Source organism: Anomaloglossus baeobatrachus, chromosome 4, assembly GCF_048569485.1.
Source record: "Anomaloglossus baeobatrachus isolate aAnoBae1 chromosome 4, aAnoBae1.hap1, whole genome shotgun sequence".
Classification (NCBI taxonomy): domain Eukaryota; kingdom Metazoa; phylum Chordata; class Amphibia; order Anura; family Aromobatidae; genus Anomaloglossus; species Anomaloglossus baeobatrachus.
Genome location: NC_134356.1, coordinates 188,573,034 through 188,595,426, shown reverse-complemented (window position 1 = coordinate 188,595,426; position 22,393 = coordinate 188,573,034). Strand labels below are relative to the sequence as shown.

General features: G+C 42.8%; 1 protein-coding gene across 1 annotated transcript in view; it reads left to right on the top strand.

Moving 5' to 3' along the window:
- The window catches only part of JAKMIP2 (janus kinase and microtubule interacting protein 2), a 178,144-nt gene that overhangs the window by 103,513 nt on the left and 52,238 nt on the right, over positions 1-22,393 (top strand). The window contains exons 4-8 of the mRNA XM_075344611.1: positions 4,842-5,339; positions 10,918-11,127; positions 13,973-14,071; positions 18,379-18,525; positions 18,749-18,889. Of these exons, the coding sequence (XP_075200726.1) occupies positions 4,842-5,339; positions 10,918-11,127; positions 13,973-14,071; positions 18,379-18,525; positions 18,749-18,889 (1,095 nt within the window). The remainder of the gene's footprint in view (positions 1-4,841; positions 5,340-10,917; positions 11,128-13,972; positions 14,072-18,378; positions 18,526-18,748; positions 18,890-22,393) is intronic.

Sequence of the window (22,393 nt, the reverse complement as noted above, 5' to 3'; positions counted from 1 at the left end):
GCACGCTTTAGTTTGTATGTAATATTGGCTTTTTAGCCCTTTATGTGCTGTGTGCTAAACTCTAACATGTGCTACCATATACCTACTGTGGGGTGAGGGCGCCATCTATTGGTACTCACCATTTTTTGTCTCTGCTAATTTTAATCCAATATTGTTTGTCTGCTTGTTAGCTATTTTAAATAATATTATAAAATATACATTTTCTATCATTAAGTCGTTGTACAGAATGTTTTCTTCCTTTTGTCTAAAAGATATCACAGTAAAGTTGTTAGGGTTTTAACCGTTGGTAGACTCGTTACTGAAAGTACGGCATGTGATGCCTGTGAGAGTGAATGGGTCCAGAGAAGCCAGACGAAGACCTGGTTGGGCAGCTTCGAGCAAGTACCACCTTCACACCCACTTCATACACCACTCTGCCCCCCACATCTGTATTGTGCTGGGGTGGGTTGACGAGTTCAACCTTCGCCCATGATTTCACCTCCCTAGTACTTTATACCATCCTCAGCCATCTTCACCCTTTATAAGGCTCTGGACTCTGGGGCTGAGTGCCGGATATAGTTTCTGCTATCTCAGTTCTTGTGGTTATCCAGTCCTATGGGGTCTACAATTTGTGGTTTTGTGTGGTGTGTGAGTTCTCCTGTTGTGCATTTATTTCCTACCCCTTTTGCGTTACTCCCCAGTTCACATACAGTTCCTCCTTTGTGTTTGAGTGCTGTATGCACAAGTTTTCATTTACCCTTGTCTGTGCTTATTTGTGGGGTTTTCATTTTTGGGATTCCGGCCCGCTCCCTGGGTGGGATGGTGAAGTTTAGGGCTCGAACAGGAGACAACAGGGTCATGCTGGGGGCTTGAATCTGGCTACCATTAAGCCTACCTTTGAAATAAGGGACAGCGCAGGGGTCCCAGTCTTAGGGTCAGCCTAGGAGCCCCTGTTCCTTCGTTACATATGTGCCGCCCCCACGTCAGCAGCCGGGCTGCTCAGATCCGGATGCACGGTGGCTCGAGGGGTCTCCGGACCTGGGGGTCATGCGGCCACTCGAATCAAGGGGGGGATATGTACAGGGGATGGTGTGGAAAGTTCGTGACGCCATCCGTGGTGTGTGGTAAGGGTGAAGTACCACCGCTGCGGCTGGGAGTGCCCGGTGGCGATGGTGTGGACAGCCAGGTGTTTAACCCCTCCACGGGTAGGGGGGATGCCCTGGGACTTGGTGAGGGTGTCGGGGAAATGCTGTCGGGCCGGTAAGGGTTAATTGCGTACTCACTTAGTCCAATAACGCTGACAACCGTGGTAAACCAAAGTTCTTGATGCCACTGCAGCAGGGAGGGAGCACGCCTGGATCCCGTGCCCATTGGTGTTGCTTGTTAGCCTGTGACCTTAACCTTGGCAGCTCTCTTCTTTAGTTGGTCCCTTTCAGCTTGAAACTAAACGGGTCCCATTCACCTGTATGGCTAACGGAGTGAGCTTGCTCTCAGGGTTCACGCTTGGGATTTTCTGGACTAGACAGTGGGAAAGTCCTATACCCCTCGTTGCGCTAGTACCCCGATTTTGGAGTGGGTGGAGAACGGATCTTGAAGGCTCCGTCCTCGTCGAGTGAATTACCAGGACGCCTGAACCTACTTCCTGGCCTGGGGACCACGTACCCCGTTGTGCCCTGGCCCCTGCCCGGTGATGGCACAAGGCCACCGACTGTCCTCCTCGACAGGCCGTGCCCCTTGTCATGATCCCCTGCGACTGGGGTCCAGCTCCTACCAGGTCCAGACCAACGTCTGCCTCCTAGTATACGAAGGAGCCCAGCTCCTGACCTCCTCACTCTTTCACCTCCAACACTACACTGCCTCCTAACACTCCTGACCTCCCCTTAACCAACCCCCCTAGTTTCCAGCCCTATTCCCTTCAGGCTGTCCACTGGTGGGTGTGGTGCAGAGTGTTACTAGGGTTTTGATTAGCTCATTCTTAGCAACACCAAAGGTCAGGGACCTGTAACCAAGGAGGAGATGGATATCATGCAGAAGGGCAGATTGCACAATATCCTGTGAGGACCTGATATGCCAGGGCGTCACACATACCCCGTGACAGCTAGTGAGGTATACATCATTTGTCCGGTGTGCTAGTGAGGTATAAATTATGTATCTGGTGTGCTAGTGATGTGTGCCTTGTGAGTCTAGCATGCTAGTGAGGTATGATCATGTGTTTGTGTGCTAGTGATATTTTCATCATGTGTCCAGTGTGCTAGTGATGTGTGCATCCTGTGTCCGGTGTGCTAGTGATGTGTGTATTGCATGTCCAGTGTGCATGTGATGTGTGCATCATGTATCCAGTCTGCCAGTAAAGCATGCATCATACGCCTGGTGTGTTAGTAATGTGTACATCATGTGTCCGATGCGTGTATGATGTGTGCATTATGTAACTGGTGTACTAGTGAAGTGTGCATCATGTGTCCGGTGTGCTAGTCATGTGTGCATTATGTGTCTGCGGTACTAGGCAAAGCCTGATCTCCCCTTATCAAATCATAAAGATTTCATCTGCTCCACTTGACACTTCTCTGAGAATGCCGCTTAAAGTTAAAGGGAATCTGTCACCAGGTCTTTGCTATGTAATCTAAGAGTAGACTGATGTAAGGGCTAAAGGACGCTTTACACGCTGCGATATCGGTACCGATATCGCTAGCGTGCGTACCCGCCCCCATTGGTTGTGCGACACGGGCAAATCGCTGCCCGTGGCACACAACATCGCTAGGACCCATCACACTACTTACCTGCTTACCGACGTCGCTGTGACCGGCGAACCGCCTTCTTTCTAAGGGGGCGGTTCCTTCAGCATCACACCGACGTCACAGCGACGTCACTAAGCGGCCGCCCAATAGAAGCGGAGGGGCGGAGATGAGCGGGATGTAACATCCCGCCCACCTCCTTCCTTTCTCGTTGCAGGCGGCCGCAGGTAAGGTGAGGTTCCTCGTTCCTGCGGTGTCACACACAGCGATGTGTGCTGCCGCCGGAGCGACAAACTACATCGTACACGCAGCAGCAGCGATACTCGAGAATAGGGGGGCATGTCACCGATGAGCGATTTCGAACATTTTTGTGACGATTCAAAATCGCTCATAGGTGTCACACGCAACAACATCATTAAAGCGGCCGGATGTGCGTCACAAATTCCGTGACCCCAACGAGATCGCTTGAGCGATGTCACAGTATGTAAAGCGGCCTTTAGACCCTGATTTCAGAGATTTGTCACTTACTGTTCTACATGTTGTAAATTTCATAGAATCACTGTTTCTACTGCTGAAGATCTAGCAGTGCTCTGAATGCTGAGTCCTGTAGCACTTCACCTACATCACTGATTGACATCTTTCTGTGTGTACAATACATTGTCAGCAAACTGTTAATCAGTGGTTGGGGTGTGGACACACAAAGCAGGAGGACTATATAACTCAAGACAACTAGTCGTATAGTGATACTCTCCTACTAATAAAGGCACTCTGACCACCCTACGTCCAGCTGCTCTCAAATTACACAGCAAAAACCTGCTCACAGATTCCATTTAATGGATTCTGATAAAATGTATTGATTTTATGTGAAACTTTACAACACTATTCTTTGCCTCACTCAATGCTAGTGGAACATTGTAGTAGGTGCTGGATTGTATATTTCCAGCTTGCAGGATATACTGACCTGTATATGGCATTCTTGAAAATAGCTACACAAAGAAGCACTCCCATCAAAATTTGTATCCTTCTACTATATTGCAATTATTATATTTTATAGCCCTGTGTACTTACAATTGCTCATTTTGTCCTTCTACCCAGTTAATTATTCTCTTTTTCATTCGATCTATGACATCACATCATTATAAACAGACTAGCTGAATCTTTCTAGGCTCTATACAGAAACGGGAAGTCTCTTTTTCCTTCTTGAGTAATCACTGCAACAGTTAATGGCAGCAGGGAGAAGTCCAGCAGCAGGGTCAGGACATCAATAGGGGGTGATTCAAGCAGGGAAAGAGACTTCCTGTTTCTACAAAGAGCAGAGAAAAGAGAAAAATTAATTGGGTAGAAAGGCAAAATAAGCTATTGTAGGTACACAGTGCTATATACTATGATGATTGCAATATATTAAGAGGATAAAAACTTTGATGAGAGTGTTTCTTTAGAAGGAATCTATCAGCAGGTTTTTGCTATGTAATATGATAGCAGGATAATATAGGTTAGGAGAGCCTGTTTACTGGGATGTGTCACTTATTTTGCTGCTTATTGTAGTTTTGAAAGATTCTGTGTTTTCTCTGTTGTAGATGTATCAGTGGTCAGAATGCTGAGCCCTGTTTAACCCAACCCACACTCCTAACTGACAAATCCCAGTGTACACTGAAAATTGGTAGCAAGCTACCAATCAGTGATGGGGTGGGGTTATACAGATTAGCTTGACTGGCCTGCACATGAGACCTTATCCTGTAGTGATAATATCCTGCTGATAAAACACTGATTGTATTGAAACTAGAGTGCACTAAGTGACACATCCCTGGAGTCAGGCTATTTTGCCTTACATGATGCTGCTCTCAGAATAAAGAGCAAAGTCCTGGTGATTGGTTCCCTTTGGAGGAGTATTCAGCCTTAGTGCTTAAATCAGAATGCTATGTAATCAGATTAATAATTGGAAACCTGTAAATCAGAAAAATAATTGTTGAAATGTATTGTCTCTGTGTTCACTTGAATGAATGAATGAATGAATGAATGAATGAGTGAAAGTATTCAATATATAATAAAACTCTCTTATGTTGAATAAGTGAATTGGTATGACCACTATTACATTCTAAAACATTGATGTTTGCTGTCTGTAATGTTCAGGTGGCAAGACTTGAGAGGGAGAAAAACCAAGAAAGTAAGAGAATAAAGGAACAAGAGCAGCACAGACACACGGCTACTATTTCGGAACTCAAGGCCAAGCTGCACGAGGACAAGATGAAGGAGCTTCAGGCAGTAAGAGAGAACCTTATTAAACAGCACGAGCAGGAGATGTCTCGAATGGTGAAACTAAAAGATGCTGAGATCCTGCGGCTTAAGTCTGCTGTGAATGCTCTACGAGATGGCAGCAGTGACAAAGTAAGGACAGCCCTGACCACAGAGGCGCGTGAAGAGGCCAGGAAAGTGTTCGACTCTGAGCGCCTTAAGCTTCTACAGGAGATCACAGAATTGAAGTCTGCTAAGAAACAGGTGGATGAGTCCCTCAACAATATGATACAAGCTGACAAAATCAAAGCTGGAGATCTGAGGAGTGAGCACCACTCCCACCAGGAGGCCATTGCAAAATTTAAATGGGAAAGTGAAAGAGACATCCGTAGACTGGTAAGAACAACAGAATATAATAAAATCAATGCAAATGAAAGTAATAAAGTCCTCCAAAAGGTCAATCAGATTACAGATCCAAGTTTTCTAAAGCATGTAATAAATGATCAATCAATGGTGGCAACTCCTTAGCCTATTCCTTACTCCAAAATTCCCTCAATAAGTATCAAAACTCCATATATTTTATAAGGATAAGGAAGAAAACTGCTTAGTGCCACTTATTAGAGATGACTAACTTGTAGATTTACTTTGGACCCCTTTACCAGCCTTGCAACATGGCTATGTATTTTACCTAAACTAAAGTCTCCGCCAAACGAAAGAGACTCTTATATTGCCCTTCATCAATATAGCTCACAGGAAGTATTGTTTCTTCTTGCAGAGACTGCTATATAATAACATGGCTGTTTTAGAAGGAACTCTACTTTCAACAAACTTTGTATTAGTCAAAATTACATATCAGAGAAATAGACTTCCTTCTTCAGCTTTCAGCCATTTCTTCGCTCTCTCCTCGCGCAATGAACTTATCATCCACTCTTAAAAAACAGCTCAACATCATCTTGTTTAGACAAAACAGTAACAATGCAGTGACATGACAAGAATCTGCATAACTAATCATATGCTAAATAGTTGCAAGTCAGATTTATGTAAGAGATAGCCAAGATGATTGTCTATAAAATGAAGTAGCCTCAGGCCCAAAGCTGTAGTGGATGATAAGATATGGAGCCTGAAAGTCAAAAGTTCAAAACATTGTTACCCTTTTGCTTGTCGCAGTATAAGGAGAACAAAGACCTATCTACTTTCTAAATAACCTTAGGAACCTCAGTTTATACTTGGTTTGACTTTGTGAGCGCAAATTATTACTCATGTACTACGCTTCCAGAAAAAAATAGTTAGGTACTTGTACTTTTTGTGTTGGCATATCAACTAGACATAAACAATTGTTGTTGTTGGCCACATCAACTACTGCATGTTCGTCATCACAATATTTGTGGTACTTGTGTCATTGGCCTAGCAAAAAAGAACCTCAATGCCAGCTGTGGGCTGTTCACCCCTTCAGACACTATAAGTCACGCCATGAGAGCTGCACAGTATCATTTAGAAAATGAAAGTGCCCTATTTAATAGGTGTGCAAATTTTGTTTCCAATATGGTTCCCTTTATCTTATTGGTAATGCATAGACCCCCCCCCAAATAGTATTTTATTCCTCTACTCCTGGTACCTCCTAAATATATGTGATATTAAAAATATTATTCCCTTTCATTTCAAAATCAGTGACTCAATCGGCTTGTACCTCCACACCAATGTTCTTGATAGGGTACGAAATGTAGACCAATAGGCATTCAGGGGAATTCAGGGGCCCAAATATTTGTGTGCAAATGGTCCATAATGGTACATTAACATGTTGGCTTACCCTGTTCTTCTTGCAATATTCACAATACATTGCTCTATGAGGTTTATGTAGATACTATGTATATATGGCAGTTCCAAAGTTAAAATGAGAGCTGTTTTCCACAATGTACAGTTGGCTGAAAGTTATTGAACCTTCAGAATTTTCACCATTTCTGCATAAATATGATCTAAAATCACATCAGATTTTCAAAAAGTAGATAAAGGGAACCAAATCAAACAAATGAGTCAAAAATAGTAGGCCCTGTCATTATTAAATGAGAAAAATATCAATATCTAAGAGTGGCTAAAGTATGTGAACCTTCTCTTTTTGAATTTAGACCCCCTTGTGCAACATTACCTGCATCTAAATGTTTCCAGTGATTGGTAATTAGTCCTGCACATTGGCTTGGAGGAATTTTACGCCATCCCTCCCTACAAAATAGCTTCAAGTCTGTTACGTTGGTGGGTTTTTCCCATGAACTACTTGCTTCAGTTTCTTCCACAACAGTTTTATAGGATTAAGCTCAAGCCTGTGACTTGGCCATTCCAAAACTTTAACTTTATTTTTATACAACCATTCTTTTGTAGAACAATTTGGGTGCTTTGAGTCATTGTCTTGCTATGTAACCCACATTCTTTTGAGATTTAGCTCATGGAGAGATGTCCTGACATTTCCCTTAAGAATTTGCTGGTATAATTCCGAATTTATTGTTCAGTCAATGATGGCAAGTCATCCTTGCCAAGATTCTGCAAAACAGGCCTAAACCATTATACTATTGCCTACTTGGTTCCCAGATGGTATGAGGTTTTTATGTTGTGTTTTTATGTCTATAAATACTGTATAACACTTATCATTTAAACCAAAAAGCTCTATTTTGGTCTTATCAGTCCATTAAACAATGCTCCAATAGCTATTAGCTTGTACACTTGTTCTTCAGCAAAGTGCAAATGGTCAGCAATGTTCTTGTTAAAAAGAAGTGGCTTACTAATTGTTATTCTTCTATGCACTTCATTGTTGCCATGAGTATTATCTAATGTTAGATAGGCCTTTAGTTGCTTAGAGGTTACCTTGGGTTCCTTTGTGACTTGACTTTGTAGACAATTGTACATCTTGTTGGAGTGACCTTTGTTGGTTTACCACTCTTGAGGAGAGAAATAGTGGTCTATAATTGCCTCCATTTGTGAACAGTCTGACTGACTGGATTGGTGGAATCCAAACTAAAAATAGTTTTTAAAGCTTTTTTCAGCCTGATGAACATCAACAGCTCATCTTTTTTTCCTCATAAAGGATGCACTTCCACAAATGTGTTGTGAAGATCAGACTTTGATAGATTGGTACTTTTTAAATAAAACTCATATCTGATTGTCATCTCATTGGCGGAAAATTCCAGACATGATGTATGGAAAAAGAATGTGAACCTCTATGAACAGTAGATTATTTGACAGTAAAATTAGATATGTAACATTAGATCATTTCCCACATTTAAAAAATGACATAGTCTAATATTCTAGTACCACTGTAGCCTATATATTTGATGTTATAACTATTCCATAATTTCCACATACAGTACACTCAAGTGAGTGTTACTGAATATTACAATATGTTGTATAAGTCACTAAGGGCTCCGCCACACATCCGTGAAAACCACGTCCGTGTAAAACGGGCCGTTTTTCGGGTCCGTTTTCCGTTTTTTATGTCCGTTTTTATGGTATGTGTGGCCTGCGTGTGTATCCCGTATGCTAGCCGTATGTGCGTGTGGAATGTCCGTGTGTGCGTGAGTGAAATAACTGACATGTGTATGTGTTGTCCGTGTGAAATGTACGTGTGTGATGCAAAATGTCGTTACTACATGTCGGAAGACAGAGTAGCGGGATGAGAATGAACTCGGGTGAACTTCACCCGACTTCATTGTCATGCTGCGGCTCTGTCTTTGTGCCGTGTACTGATTAGCGGTCACCTGTGAAGGATTCACCGGTGACCACTAATCCCCCGAGTGACTGAAGTGTCCCCCCCTCTCTCATACTCACCGTTCCCCGATCCCCGGCGCTGCACGGCGTTCACACTGCTCCGGCGGCTTTTTCTAATTTGAAAAAGCCGGCCGCCCATTAATCAATCTCGTATTCCCTGCTTTACCCGCCCACCGGCGGCTGTGATTGGTTACAGTGAGACACGCCCACCACGCTGAGTGACAGGTGTCACACTGCACCCAATCACAGCAGCCGGTGGGCGTGTCTATACTGTGCATTAAAATAAATAAATAAATAATTAAAAAAACCGGCGTGCGGTCCCCCCCCATTTTAATACCAGCCAGATAAAGCCATACGGCTGAAGGCTGGTATTCTCAGGATGGGGAGCTCCACGTTATGGGGCGCCCCACCCTAACAATATCAGCCAACAGCCGCCCAGAATTGCCGCATACATTATATGCGACAGTTCTGGGGCTGTACCCGGCTCTTCCCGATTTACCCTGGTGCGTTGGCAAATCGGGGTAATAAGGAGTTATTGGCAGCCCATAGCTGCCAATAAGTCCTAGATTAATCATGTCAGGCGTCTATGAGACACCCTCCATGATTAATCTGTAAATTACAGTAAATAAACACACACACACCCGAAAAAATCCTTTATTAGAAATAAAAAACACAAACAAATTCCCTCATTACCAATTTATTAACCCCGACAAACCCTCCATGTCCGGCGTACTCCACGGACCTCCAGCGTCGCGTCCAGCTCTGCTGCATGGAGGTGACAGGAGCTGCAGAAGACACCGCCGCTCCGGTCACCTCCATGCAGCTAATGAGGTGAGTAGCGCGATCAGCTGCTGTCAGTCAGGTAACTCGCGGCCACCGCTGGATCCAGCGGTGACAGCGATTAACCTCAGTGACAGCAGCTGATCGCGCTACTCATCTCATTAGCTGCGTGGAGGTGACCGGAGCGGCGGTGTCTTCTGCAGCTCCTGTCACCTCCATGCAGCAGAGCTGGACGCGACACTGGAGGTCTGTGGAGTACGCCGGACATGGAGGGTTTGTCGGGGTTAATAAATTGGTAATGAGGGAATTTGTTTGTGTTTTTTATTTCTAATAAAGGATTTTTTTCGGGTGTGTGTGTGTTTATTTACTGTAATTTACAGATTAATCATGGAGGGTGTCTCATAGACGCCTGACATGATTAATCTAGGACTTATTGGCAGCTATGGGCTTCCAATAACTCCTTATTACCCCGATTTGCCAACGCACCAGGGTAAATCGGGAAGAGCCGGGTACAGCCCCAGAACTGTCGCATCTAATGTATGCGGCAATTCTGGGCGGCTGTTGGCTGATATTGTTAGGGTGGGGGGGCCCCCCATAACGTGGAGCTCCCCATCCTGAGAATACCAGCCTTCAGCCGTATGGCTTTATCTGGCTGGTATTAAAATGGGGGGGGACCGCATGCCGGTTTTTTTAATTATTTATTTATTTATTTTAATGCACAGTATAGACACGCCCACCGGCTGCTGTGATTGGGTGCAGTGTGACACCTGTCACACAGCGTGGTGGGCGTGTCTCACTGTAACCAATCACAGCCGCCGGTGGGCGGGTAAAGCAGGGAATACGAGATTGATTAATGGGCGGCCGGCTTTTTCAAAAGAGGAAAAGCCGCCGGAGTTTTTAGAACAGCCGTGCAGCGCCGCGCTGGAGATCGGGGAATGGTAAGTATGAGAGAGGGGGGAACTGACCGACAGACAGCTAGAGGGACAGACAGACAAAGAGACCGACCGACGGACTGAGGGAGAGAACGAAACATAAAAAGAAAAAAGACTGACATGACATGAAAAAAGCACAAAACATACAGGGAACAAACAGAGATGCGTCCGTGTCACTCGGACGTGCGCACAGACCCATTGACTTTCATTGGGTCCGTGCTGCGTGTTGCGTGAATAAAACGGACATGCTGGCGTGAGACACGGCCCACAAAACGCATCACGGACACGGACTAACGGACATAACCAAAAACGCAAGTGTAACCGCTGAGATATAGTAACATTGGTGCACGTTTGGCCGTGTCTCCAGTATACACGGAAACGGACCAAACACGCACGTGTTTCACGGATGTGTGTTTCAAGCCTCAAACAGGAAGTGGTGCGTTTATAATGATAGTAGATCATTTGCTACTGAAGACCACATGAATGATTTTTTTCGCATTATTCTTCAGATGGACGAAATTAAAGCAAAAGACAGGATTATATTCTCCCTGGAAAAAGAACTGGAGACGCAAACCAGTTTTCTTCAGAAACTCCAGTTGCAGAAAGAAGCTTTGGATGAGCAATTATTTCTGGTGAAAGAAGCGGAGTGTAACATAGGAAGTCCCAAACGGGAAATCCCTGGAAGGGCAGGAGATGGATCAGAGCACTGTGGAAGTCCGGTAAGATTGATGACTAAATTACCACATCTTTTATGGTTACATTAAAATCAATTACCATAAATTATGCTTTGCTTTTCAATATCCAGATTTAAGCCTAATGCAAGAGTTCTCAATCCATTTTTTTAACAGACACAGCCAAAGAAAGCAAAGTATTTGAATAAACTTTATTGTTTCTGTTTTGATCTATGTTGTCCTATGGAGTCCCAATTAGGTCCGCCAACAGTAATTACTTGCTACCTAAACCATAAAATTTATGCAGAAGACCATATCACATTTCAGAGCAGAAGGAGATCAGTTTGTTTTGCTGCAAAACATCAGCAGCTTAAACAGGAGTTGGTCTATACTCCTGAATATAGCAAATAGGTAGAACTCAAAGTCTATAAAGAGATCTTTAGAAAAACTTTTTATAAACATCCTTTATATGCCAATGAGCACAGGGACTAGTCGCAAGGGCGTTAGTTGCCATGACTAATCCGCCCAATTAGCATGTTAGTACACCCACAGGAGCATGCTTACCTGCTATTCAATGCCCATTGTCCAGTGCCCATGTGTCCAGTGTCCAATGCCCATTGTCCAGTCAGCAGTGACGCTCGTACCTGTGTCCCTTGTCACCACCAATGAAGCTGGGTTTAGGCTTAGTGTGCATGATCAGAAGTCCCTGGCACTTCCGGTCATGTGCACTACAGTCCCTGACAGAAGTTCTGTCACTTATCCATGTTATGTAAATAAAAGCTTATAACCTGACTTTAAATTCATCCATTGGTTTAATAAATTACTCTTTTAAAAGCTGAAACCCTCCCAAAATTTGGTTTAGGTTATGAAAATAAAGTTGCTGCAAAGCTGAAATATTGATGATTTAATGAACACAGAAAGGTCAGATTTTGGCAAGCAAAAGTTTTGTCACCCACAGAAAGTAATGTGAAATTCAAACAAATAATTAACTTCTAATATAAAGATATGTTGCATAACATTGGCGACTGAAGTTGTGGTGCTATTAGAGCCATATTTAATATTTTGTGTGACTTCCATGAGCTTGAAGCAGTCTTACATGTCTCCCAGAGTTCATCTAGATTCTTTGGTTTTGTCTTCCAAGCTTCCTCTTTCATCCTACCCCAAACATGCTCAATGAGGTTCATGTCTAGTGACTGGGCTGACCAGTCCTTGAGCACCTTGATCTTCTTTGCCAGAGATGTTGTAGAGATAGATGTATGAGATGTAGAGATGGAGGTATGAGATGCTGCAGAATTTGACCCCTTTTATGATTGGGAATGTAAGAGGTAGCTAATACTTTTTGATATTTTAGGCTATTAATATTGCCTTCCACCTTGCAATTGTTTCGCACACCCCCATACTGAATGTAACCCCAGACCATGATCTTTCCACCACCAAACGTAACTGTTTTCTGGGTGTATTTTGGATCCATATGGGCTTCAGTAGGTTTCCTGCAGTATTTTCAACGCCTGTGGTGTAATTCAACTGAAGATTCATTAGAGAAATCCACCTTCTGCCACTTTTCCAGCCTCCATCTGTTTAGCAGGCACAGTTTTTTTATTGCCTTTTGTTTAGTGCTGGCTTCTGGGCACTGATTCGACCATGGAGGCTATTTCGAGACAGAATCCAACAAACTGTTCTAGTTGACACAGGGACGTGAGGTGACTAGGCCTGTTGGAGCTCCGCTGCAGTGGCAGAGGGACTGTCTTTATATATTATAACCAACAAACGTTCCTCCTGAGCAGTTGTCTTGCAGGGTCGGCCAGACCTGGGCTTGTCAAAAACATCTCCATTCTCTTAAAATCTTTTTTTAATTCTTTGTACTTGACGCTGAGACACATTAAAGGTGCCAGCCACCTCTGCAGTGGATCTGATCTTCAGCCTCTTGATAATCAAGGCTTTGGTCGCAGGGTGGATTTTTGGCATGTTGTCAGAGGTCAAGTTGCACTTCAAGTGAAGGTCTGGGGTGCTGGGTTTCTTTTTATACCCTTCCACTAATTAACCAATCATTTAGTGAGCACAGGTGAGGATGTAAACTAGGATTGGGTGCATTATATGACAAGGCGGCAAAACTTTTGTCTTGCCAAAATCTGACCTTTCTGTGTTCATTAAATAATCAATATTTCAGCTTTGCAGCAACTTTATTTTCATAACCGAAATCAAATTTGGGAGGGTTTCAGCTTTCAAAAGAGTAATTTATAAAACCAATGGAAGAATTTAAAGTCAGGTTATAAGCTTTTATTTACATAACATGGATAAGCGACAGAACTTCTGTCAGCTAGTGTAGACCTCTCTGAAGCCAGGACGTGTACACTCAGCTTCATAGTGCGCATGACCAGAAGTGCAGTGACTTCTGACCATGCGTACTGACCCTAAACTCAGCGTCTGAGGGAGTGACAACAGATACAGGTACGCGTGTCACCACCGATGATGCTGACGCAATGGGCATTGAATAGCATGTTAACATTAAGTAAAGGAATTTGGACATGCATTACTGCTAAGTAAATACATTTAAAAATGGAGACACTTAGCTCATGAAAAGGCCAGTTTTATGTAAGCCCAGTAGCCAGTGTCAAGGCGTATCTCTTTTTGCTGGGTCCCTACCTAAATACCTCTACCCAGGCATTCAAGAAAGAAAGCAGTATCCAGAAATGAGAAGTAGCAAAAATACTACAACTACCCAGCTGAAAGGTTTGGACATTACAATTGCTGTATTCTGACAATGAGAAGGAAGACTGAGTTTCTTTGAAATTCAGTATTATATATTGAATTACTCCCTCCAAGTAAGGTCAGACGTAAATGTAGTGGTAAAAAAATAAATAATAACTCACATAATGAAATGGTTTGTTTGCAGGACTTGAGAAGAAATCAAAAAAGAATGGCTGAGCTAAATGCCACAATCCGAAAACTAGAGGACAGAAATACATTACTTGTGGATGAGAGAAATGAACTGGTAATGTATCGCCTTTATATTTTAATTAAACGAAAGTTGTCAGCAGGATATTGTTCTGGAATCTGAGACCTGCATGATGTAGGGGAAGAATGCCTGATTCCAGTGATATATCACTTACTAGACTGCTTTATATAGCTTTCATAGAACCTGTTTCATATGTTGTATATGTGTGTTTACCGTGCTGTATATGTAGCAGTGCTCAGAATGCTTAGCTGTATATAACCCCAACCACACTACTAATTCGCAGGTTCCTGTGCACACTGTGCATGGTCAGCAAGCTGTCAATCAAATGGGGATGGGGTTACACAGATTAGTTGGTTTGACTTATGCGGGCTTTACACGAGACGACTGATCGTGCGATGCATCGTCGGGGTCACAGTTTTCGTGACGCACATTCGGCATCATACACAATGTCGTCTCGTGTGGCACCTCCTAGCGACGCAGTATCGCTCACAAATCGTGAGTCGTGTACTCGTCGCTAGGTTTCATAAAATTGTTTAATTAAAATGGCGGCGGTTGTTCATTGTTTCCGTGGCAGCACACGTTGCCCCGTGTGACACCATGGGAACGATGAACAGCAGCTTACCTGCCTCCCACGGCACCCGCTGACTATGTGGAAGGAAAGAGGTGGGCGGGATGTTTACGCCCCTCTCATCTCCGCCCCTCCGCTTCTATTGGCCGGCTGCCGTGTGACGTCGCTGTGACACCGAACGACCCTCCCACTCCAGGAAGTGGACGTTCGTCGCCCACAGCGGGGTTGTCCGGAAGGTAAGTACGTGTGACGGGGGTTAAACGAGTTTGTGCGCCACGGGCAGCGATTTGCCCTTGACGCAAAAACGACGGGGGCGGGTACGATCGATCGTGCTATCGCACAATTGGTCATCTCGTGTAAAGCAGTCTTTACTCAACACACCTAGTCCTGCAGTGATAATCTCCTAATGATAAAACATTAATTGTATTGAAACTACGGTAAACTGCTGAGCAAGTTTTAGATCCCTGGAAACAGGTATTCTGCCCCTACATTATGCTGCTCTCAAATTGAATAGCAAAAACCTTCATACAGACTCCATTTAAATTATTGGTGAAATACACGTTTTGCTAGATTATAAGGAATTCTTCTTATTGTCATGTTTTCGTACTGTTTTTACTTTTGATGTATCAGCGTTTACAACCAGTTACAGCGCAAGTGCTAGATTTCCATCGCATGCAGCATCTCAAATAATTACAGTGCCATGTGGAAATACCTCTTTGAGTTGGTGTGGAGCAAAATCTGAATGTAATAGGTATGGTTTTGGTAACATGCATCAAAGTAGGATATGTCCCAGGCTTTTCTTTACCGGCAAAGAATAAAGAATGGCAAAAAAGCATAATGACTGTAATGGGTCTTTGATACATGTGTTAAAATTATGGATAGCGCACGTACCCAAAAGTTAGCAACATAAAGAGATGGCAGTACTTAAACGGAATCTTTCAGCAGGTGTCTGCTGCTTCATTTGAGAGCAGAGGAGACAGAGGATCTGAGTTTTTAAGGTGCAAACAAACATAATTTATTATAGAATAAGTGACAAATTTCAGTCAAAAACGTTTTTTAAAATCAATACGACGCCATGATTAATCCGGATGATGTTAATAACAATGTACAGTACAGACCAAAAGTTTGGACACACCTCCTCATTCAAAAAGTTTTCTTTATTTTCATGACTCTAAAAATTGTAGATTCACATTGAAGGCATCAAAACTATGAATTATCACATGTGGAATGAAATACTTAACAAAAAAGTGTGAAGCAACTGAAAATATGTCTTATATTCTAGGTTCTTCAAAGTAGCCACCTTTTGCTTTGATTACTGCTTTGCACACTCTTGGCATTCTGTTGATGAGCTTCAAGAGGTAGTCACCGGAAATTATCTTCCAACAGTCTTGAAGGAGTTCCCAGAGATGCTTAGCACTTGTTGGCCCTTTTGCCTTCACTCTGCGGTCCAACTCACCCCAAACCATCTCAATTGGGTTCAGGTCTGGTGACTGTGGAGGCCAGGTCATCTGGCGTAGCACCCCATCACTCTCCTTCTTAGTCAAATAGCCCTTACACAGCCTGGAGGTGTGTTTGGGGTCATTGTCGTGTTGAAAAATAAATGATGGTCCAACTAAACGCAAACCGGATGGAATAGCATGCCGCTGCAAGATGCTGTGGTAGCCATGCTGGTTCAGTATGCCTTCAATTTTGAATAAATCCCCAACAGTGTCACCAGCAAAGCACCCCCACACCATCACACCTCCTCCTCCATGCTTCACGGTGGGAACCAGCCATGTAGAGTCCATCTGTTCACCTTTTCTACAAAGACACGGTGGTTGGATCCAAAGATCTCAAATTTGGACTCATCAGACCAAAACACAGATTTCCACTGGTCTAATGTCCATTCCTTGTGTTCTTTAGCCCAAACAAGTCTCTTCTGCTTGTTGCCTGTCCTTAGCAGTGGTTTCCGAGCAGCTATTTTACCATGAAATCCTGCTGCACAAAGTCTCCTCTTAATAGTTGTTCTAGAGATGAGAAGGTGTGTCCAAACCTTTGGTCTGTACTGTACAAAAATAGAAAAAAATACCCCATTAGTTAATGCAAGGCATACGAGATATGCAGTAATGCATGAACACAAGATGTTTTTTTCTCTATAGCAAATTGCCAAAAATAAATTATGCATCAAAGCATGTATATAAAACAGATTATGCATATACCCTAGTCATTAACAATGCAATGCAGCAGTTTTGTACCAGGATAAAGGACATGGGGTCCAATATATTTTCCAATTGATATTGCTAAGTCCCAATAGTCCTTAATACAATGGTTCCCTGGAAAGTTGAAATCACATACATTGTATGCCAGCAGTGAACCTCAGGAGGCTGTTGAGAATGGTAATCACTATACCAGATAGTCCAGGCGTTAGGAGGCCCCCAGAACGCCCTACGTACGTTTCAATTCACAAAGGTGTAGAATCTTTCTCAGGGGACGAGATGCTGTCTGTTTGCACCTTAAAAACTCAGATCCTCTGTCTCCTCTGAATTACGAATATGATTTTGTGCTACCCGTGGGGTCCTTGTAAACTTTGGACCTCCGGGATTTTTTCTAATATGGTCTTATGGAATTTTTTTCTAATATTCATTTGAGAGCAGCATGATGTAGGCAAAATACCCTGAATCCAATGTTGTATCACTTACTTTACTGGGTGCAGCAGTTTTGACACTATCAGAGTTCTTAGATTTATAAATACAGCAGGCTAAGAAAAGTGCCCTGCCCCCACATGGCTCTGTATGTAAATTATCTAGACAGTGAGCTGCTAATTACAGAAGGGGCTTCTCAGACTAAGGGGCACTTTGCACACTACGACATCGCAGCTGCGATGTCGGTGGGGTCAAATTGAAAGTGACGCACATCCGGCGTCGCAGTCGATATCGTAGTGTGTAAATCCTTTTTGATACGATTAACGAGCGCAAAAGCGTCGAAATCGTATCATCGGTGTAGCGTCGGTCATTTCCATAATTTCGGAAGGACCGATGTTACGATGTTGTTCCTCGTTCCTGCGGCGGCACACATCGCTGTGTATGAAGCCGCAGGAGCGAGGAACATCTCCTACCTGCATCCTTCGGCTCACACCGGCTATGCGGAAGGACAGAGGTGGGCGGGATGTTTACGTCCCGCTCATCTCCGCCCCTCCACTTCTATTGGCCGCCTGCCGTGTGACGTCGCTATGATGCCGCATGACCCGCCCCCTTAATAAGGAGGCGGGTCGCCGGCCAGAGCGACGTCGCAGGGCAGGTGAGTGCCTGTGAAGCTGTCGTAGCGATAATGTTTGCTACGGCAGTTATCACAAGATATCGCAGCTGCGACGGGGGTAGGGACTATCGTGCTCGGCATCGCAAGCATCGGCTTGTGATGTCGTAGTGTGTAAGTGCCCCTAACAGGCAGGAGGCAATGTAGTCCAAGTAATGATAAGGTTCTGGTGCTAAAACAATCACTACAAGTATACAACAGCACAGAGCTTGATAAGAGACACATTGTTGAATTCTGTGTTTCAACCAAGACAGCATGCTGTCTTCACATTACATAAGAAAAACCTGCTTTAAATTCCTTTTAAAATGGCATTAAAATGTTTTAGAGGCATGTTTTAGGTTCTTTGGGGTCCAGAAGCTGTCACTTATGTGTTATGAATTATTATTATGTTAGATGATTTTTGAGGTCTAATTTTTATAAGCATTCAACATCTAATGCAATGCAGTGGGATTGCAGCATAATTTACGGTATTTGCTGTATTTAGCTGCGGAGAGTCCGAGAAGCAGAAAAACAATGTAAACCTCTCCTGGAAAAGAATAAGTGCCTCACTAAAAGAAATGATGAATTAATGCAATCCTTGCAACGCATGGAAGAAAAGCTGAAAACCCTTTCTAAGGAGAATGCAGAGATGGTATGTATTACATAACATATTACTATACAGAGTGGAAAGTTTACACTGTAGAAATAGCCGTTTAAATCCATGGATTTGGTTTCAAATTTTACCCTTTGCATTGCAGACCATCTTCAAAATTAACTACCCCATCTACAACTCGTCTCCAGAAACCCTACCCCTATAGTCCATTAAACCATTTTAACCTGTCCCAGATAAAAAAATATATATGTTTTATCTATAGAAAGAGAAAATCATATCTCACCCACCATTGAAGAAATTGAGGTCCTTAAATGATCTTGATCAAGCCGGGGAAGAGCAAGAGATTGAGTTCCTGAAGTTACAAGTGGTAGAACAACAGAACATCATTGATGATTTAACAAGAGTGAGTAGAATGTTATTTTAAAATTCTTATGCAGATAAGATTTATTTCACCTTTGGTTTTATAGTGCAAACATATTTCAGAAATCTTTTTACAAAATATAATCGTATGTTAGACACATACAGTCATGGCCAAAAGTGTTGCCACCCTTGAAACAGAAAAAAGTCATATTGGTCATAATTTCATACAACCCCCCCCCCCCCCCCAAATGAGTCAGACAAAATTGTTGGCACCTTTCCAAAATTCTGGGTAGACAACTCTCTTTCAAGCATTTGATGCCCATTCAAACTCACCAATGGCAAGTAACAGGTGTGGGCAATATGAAAATCACACCTAAAACCAGATAAAAAGGGGAGAAGTTGACTCAATTTGTGCATTGTGTCTGTTTGACTCTAAGCATGGAGAACAGAAAGAGCAAAAGAGTACTGTTTAAGGACTTAAGAACCAAAATTGTTGAAAAATATCAACAATTTCAAGTTTATAAGTCTTTCTCCAGAGATCTTGATGTTCCTTTGTCCACGGTGTGCAACATAATAAAGAATTTTACAACACATGGTACTTGAGCTAGTCTTCCTCAACGTGGAGAGCAAAGAGAAATTGATGAAAGGTTGCGATGGATAATCGTCCAGATGGTAGATAAGCAGCCCCAATCAAATCCCAAAGAAATTCAAGCTGTCCTTCAGGATACATCAGTGTCCGTACAAATTATCTGTCGACAATTGAATAAAATGAAACAGTGTGGCAGGAGATACATTAAGACCCCAATGCTAACACAGAGTCATAAAAAAACAGACAACAGTTTGCCAAAATGTATGTGAGCAAGCCAAAGATCTTCAAGGAAAGCATCTTGGAAACAGATGAGACCAAGATAAAGCTTTTACCGGAAGCAAAATGAGGCCTACAAAGAAAATAACACAGTACCTACGGTCAAATATGAAATCTGATAGAGTTTCAAAGATGTTTTAGGGTTGTTTTGCTGCCTTTGGCACTGGGTGTTTTAACTGCATGCAAGGCATCATGAATAGGGATGATCGAATACCTCAAATATTCGGCTTCGCGAATATTCGACGAATAGGTTGCCGCTATGCGAATATTCGATGCGCAATGTAAGTCTATGGGAAGCCTAAATAGTTCCGAATAGTTGTTATTCGGGTTTCCCATAGACTTACATTGCGCATCAAATATTCGCAAATAGTCGAATAGCGGCAACCTATTCGACAAATATTCGCGAAGCCGAATATTTGAGGTATTCGATTATTCCTAATCATGAAATCTGAAGATTACCAAGGGTTTTGGGTTGCATTGTAGTGACTAGTTTTAGAAAGCTGGGTTTGCATTTTAAGTCATGGGTCTTCCAGCAGGACAATGACCCCAAACATATTTCAAGAATCACCCAGAAATTGATGGAAACAAAGCCCTAAAGTGACGAGCAATGAGTCCAGATGTAAATCCCATTGAACACCTGTCGACAGATCTTAAAATTGCAGTTGAGAGATGACACGCTTCAAGCATGAAAGACCTGGATCAGTTTGCAAAAGAAGAGCGGTGTTACATATAGCATAGAGAACTTAAAATATTACTTTTAATAAATACCTTAAAATGACTCTGACATGTATATACATAATAGCATTGAGGTAAGTAAAGTGAAAGTGCTAAATCAATAGTGCAATTAGTAAAAGTACATTTTGTATCCTGTCGTGACCCATGTGTAACTCTTGCCCTGACAAGGGTTGTACCCAAGTGTAATACTACTTAGCCGCTCACTGGCCCTCCCAACGCATTTCTTCCTCTGTAACAAGGATTCATCAGGGGAACATATAAAAATAAGAGGTGGAATAGAGGATAAATGAGAGACCTGCAGTGGCAGAACATTTTCAGCTAAGGTTTGTTTGGTGCTGGAGAACCTACAATTAGAAAAATGGCCATTAAGTGCAATACTATTCAAGACTCCCTTCTATGCCAGTGTTATGGGTGGCACATCGAATGGCGTCTTACTACACTTCCTGGTTATGGGACGGGAAACTTCACTCTCCACTGCACACATAATTGAATGGGCGGTGCCAGTATTGGGAAAAGATGTGAGCTAATGGAGGCATTGCCTATTACATTCGACGCAATCTTCGACCACCGTGCATTGCACCAATCTCTCTGACATTGTGTTCCATAACCAGGAAGTAATGTAAGACAACATGCCATGTGTCTCCCATAACAGTGGCATAAAAGGCAGTCTTGATTGAATAGCATCGCATATGGGTACTGGCCTTGTCAGGGCAGGAGCTACACACGGGACAGGACTGAGTACAATACCCTGGACCACCACATCATTGCTCCTGCTCTTCTATGTATGAGAGAGGCACTTCTCAATTACAGTAATGGGAGACATCTACTCTTTATAATTGCTCTATTGATGATCCACTGTTGATTTAGCACTTGCACTTTATTCACCTCAATGCTCTTATGTGTATACATGTCAGAATCATTTTAAGGTATTTATTAAAAGTTATATTTTAACTTCTGTATTCTATATACAATTGATCCCTGAGAAGTATATTCTACCCTAATACACTATTGGATTAGACGTATACCTTCCAAAAGGAGAGTGGTCCAAGATTCTAGTTGAGAGGTGTAAGAAGCTGGTTGATGGTTAGTAAACAATTGATTGCAGTTATATATTCCAAAGGGAGAGCAAACAAATATCAAATTCAGGGTGCCAGTAATTTTGTCCAGCTCATTTTGGGGTTTTGTGTGAAATTACGTCCAATTTCCCTTTTTTTCCTAGTTTTTTGTGTTGTTCCAAGACACACAGAGGAAATACATGTGTATAACAAAAACATGTAATTGAAATAATTTTCTGGGAGAAATATGTCATTTTCTGGAAAAATTATAAGGGTGCCAATACTTTTGGCCATGACTGTATGAAACCAAGGTCCCTATTTTACAATAACTCATAATGAACTTATATGTACAGTAATAGATCTGTCCCAAGGATATAGCATCCAATTAGCAAATATATATTGTATCTATAGAAGGATACTTATTATAAAACTAGTACTTTATGTTAATTACCGGTAATTTATAACAATTATTTCATGAAAAGTGAGGCTATGTGCGCACGTTGCGTACTGGCCCTGCAGAAATTTCTGCAGCGATTTAAACAGCACAAGTGCGCTTCAAATCGCTGCTGAAACAAAAGCCGATTTCATGCGCTCTGCATGCAGCCCCTCCCAGCCCCTGCCATAGACAGAGCGGGGGATGCATGCAGAGCGCACGAAAGAAGTGACATGTCACTTCTTAGAACGCGCGCTTCAGGCAGCAGCCAAAGTGCTGCGCTCTAATACGCCACGTGCGCACGTCTCCTGCACAATCTCCATAGGTTGTGCAGGTGACGAAGGAAGCATGCAGTTACGCTGCGGTACAGATCGCAGCGTAACTGCATGCAATTGCGCAACATGCGCACATAGCCTAAATGTGACTACGGTAAGTGCATAATTATTACATCACCCCAAA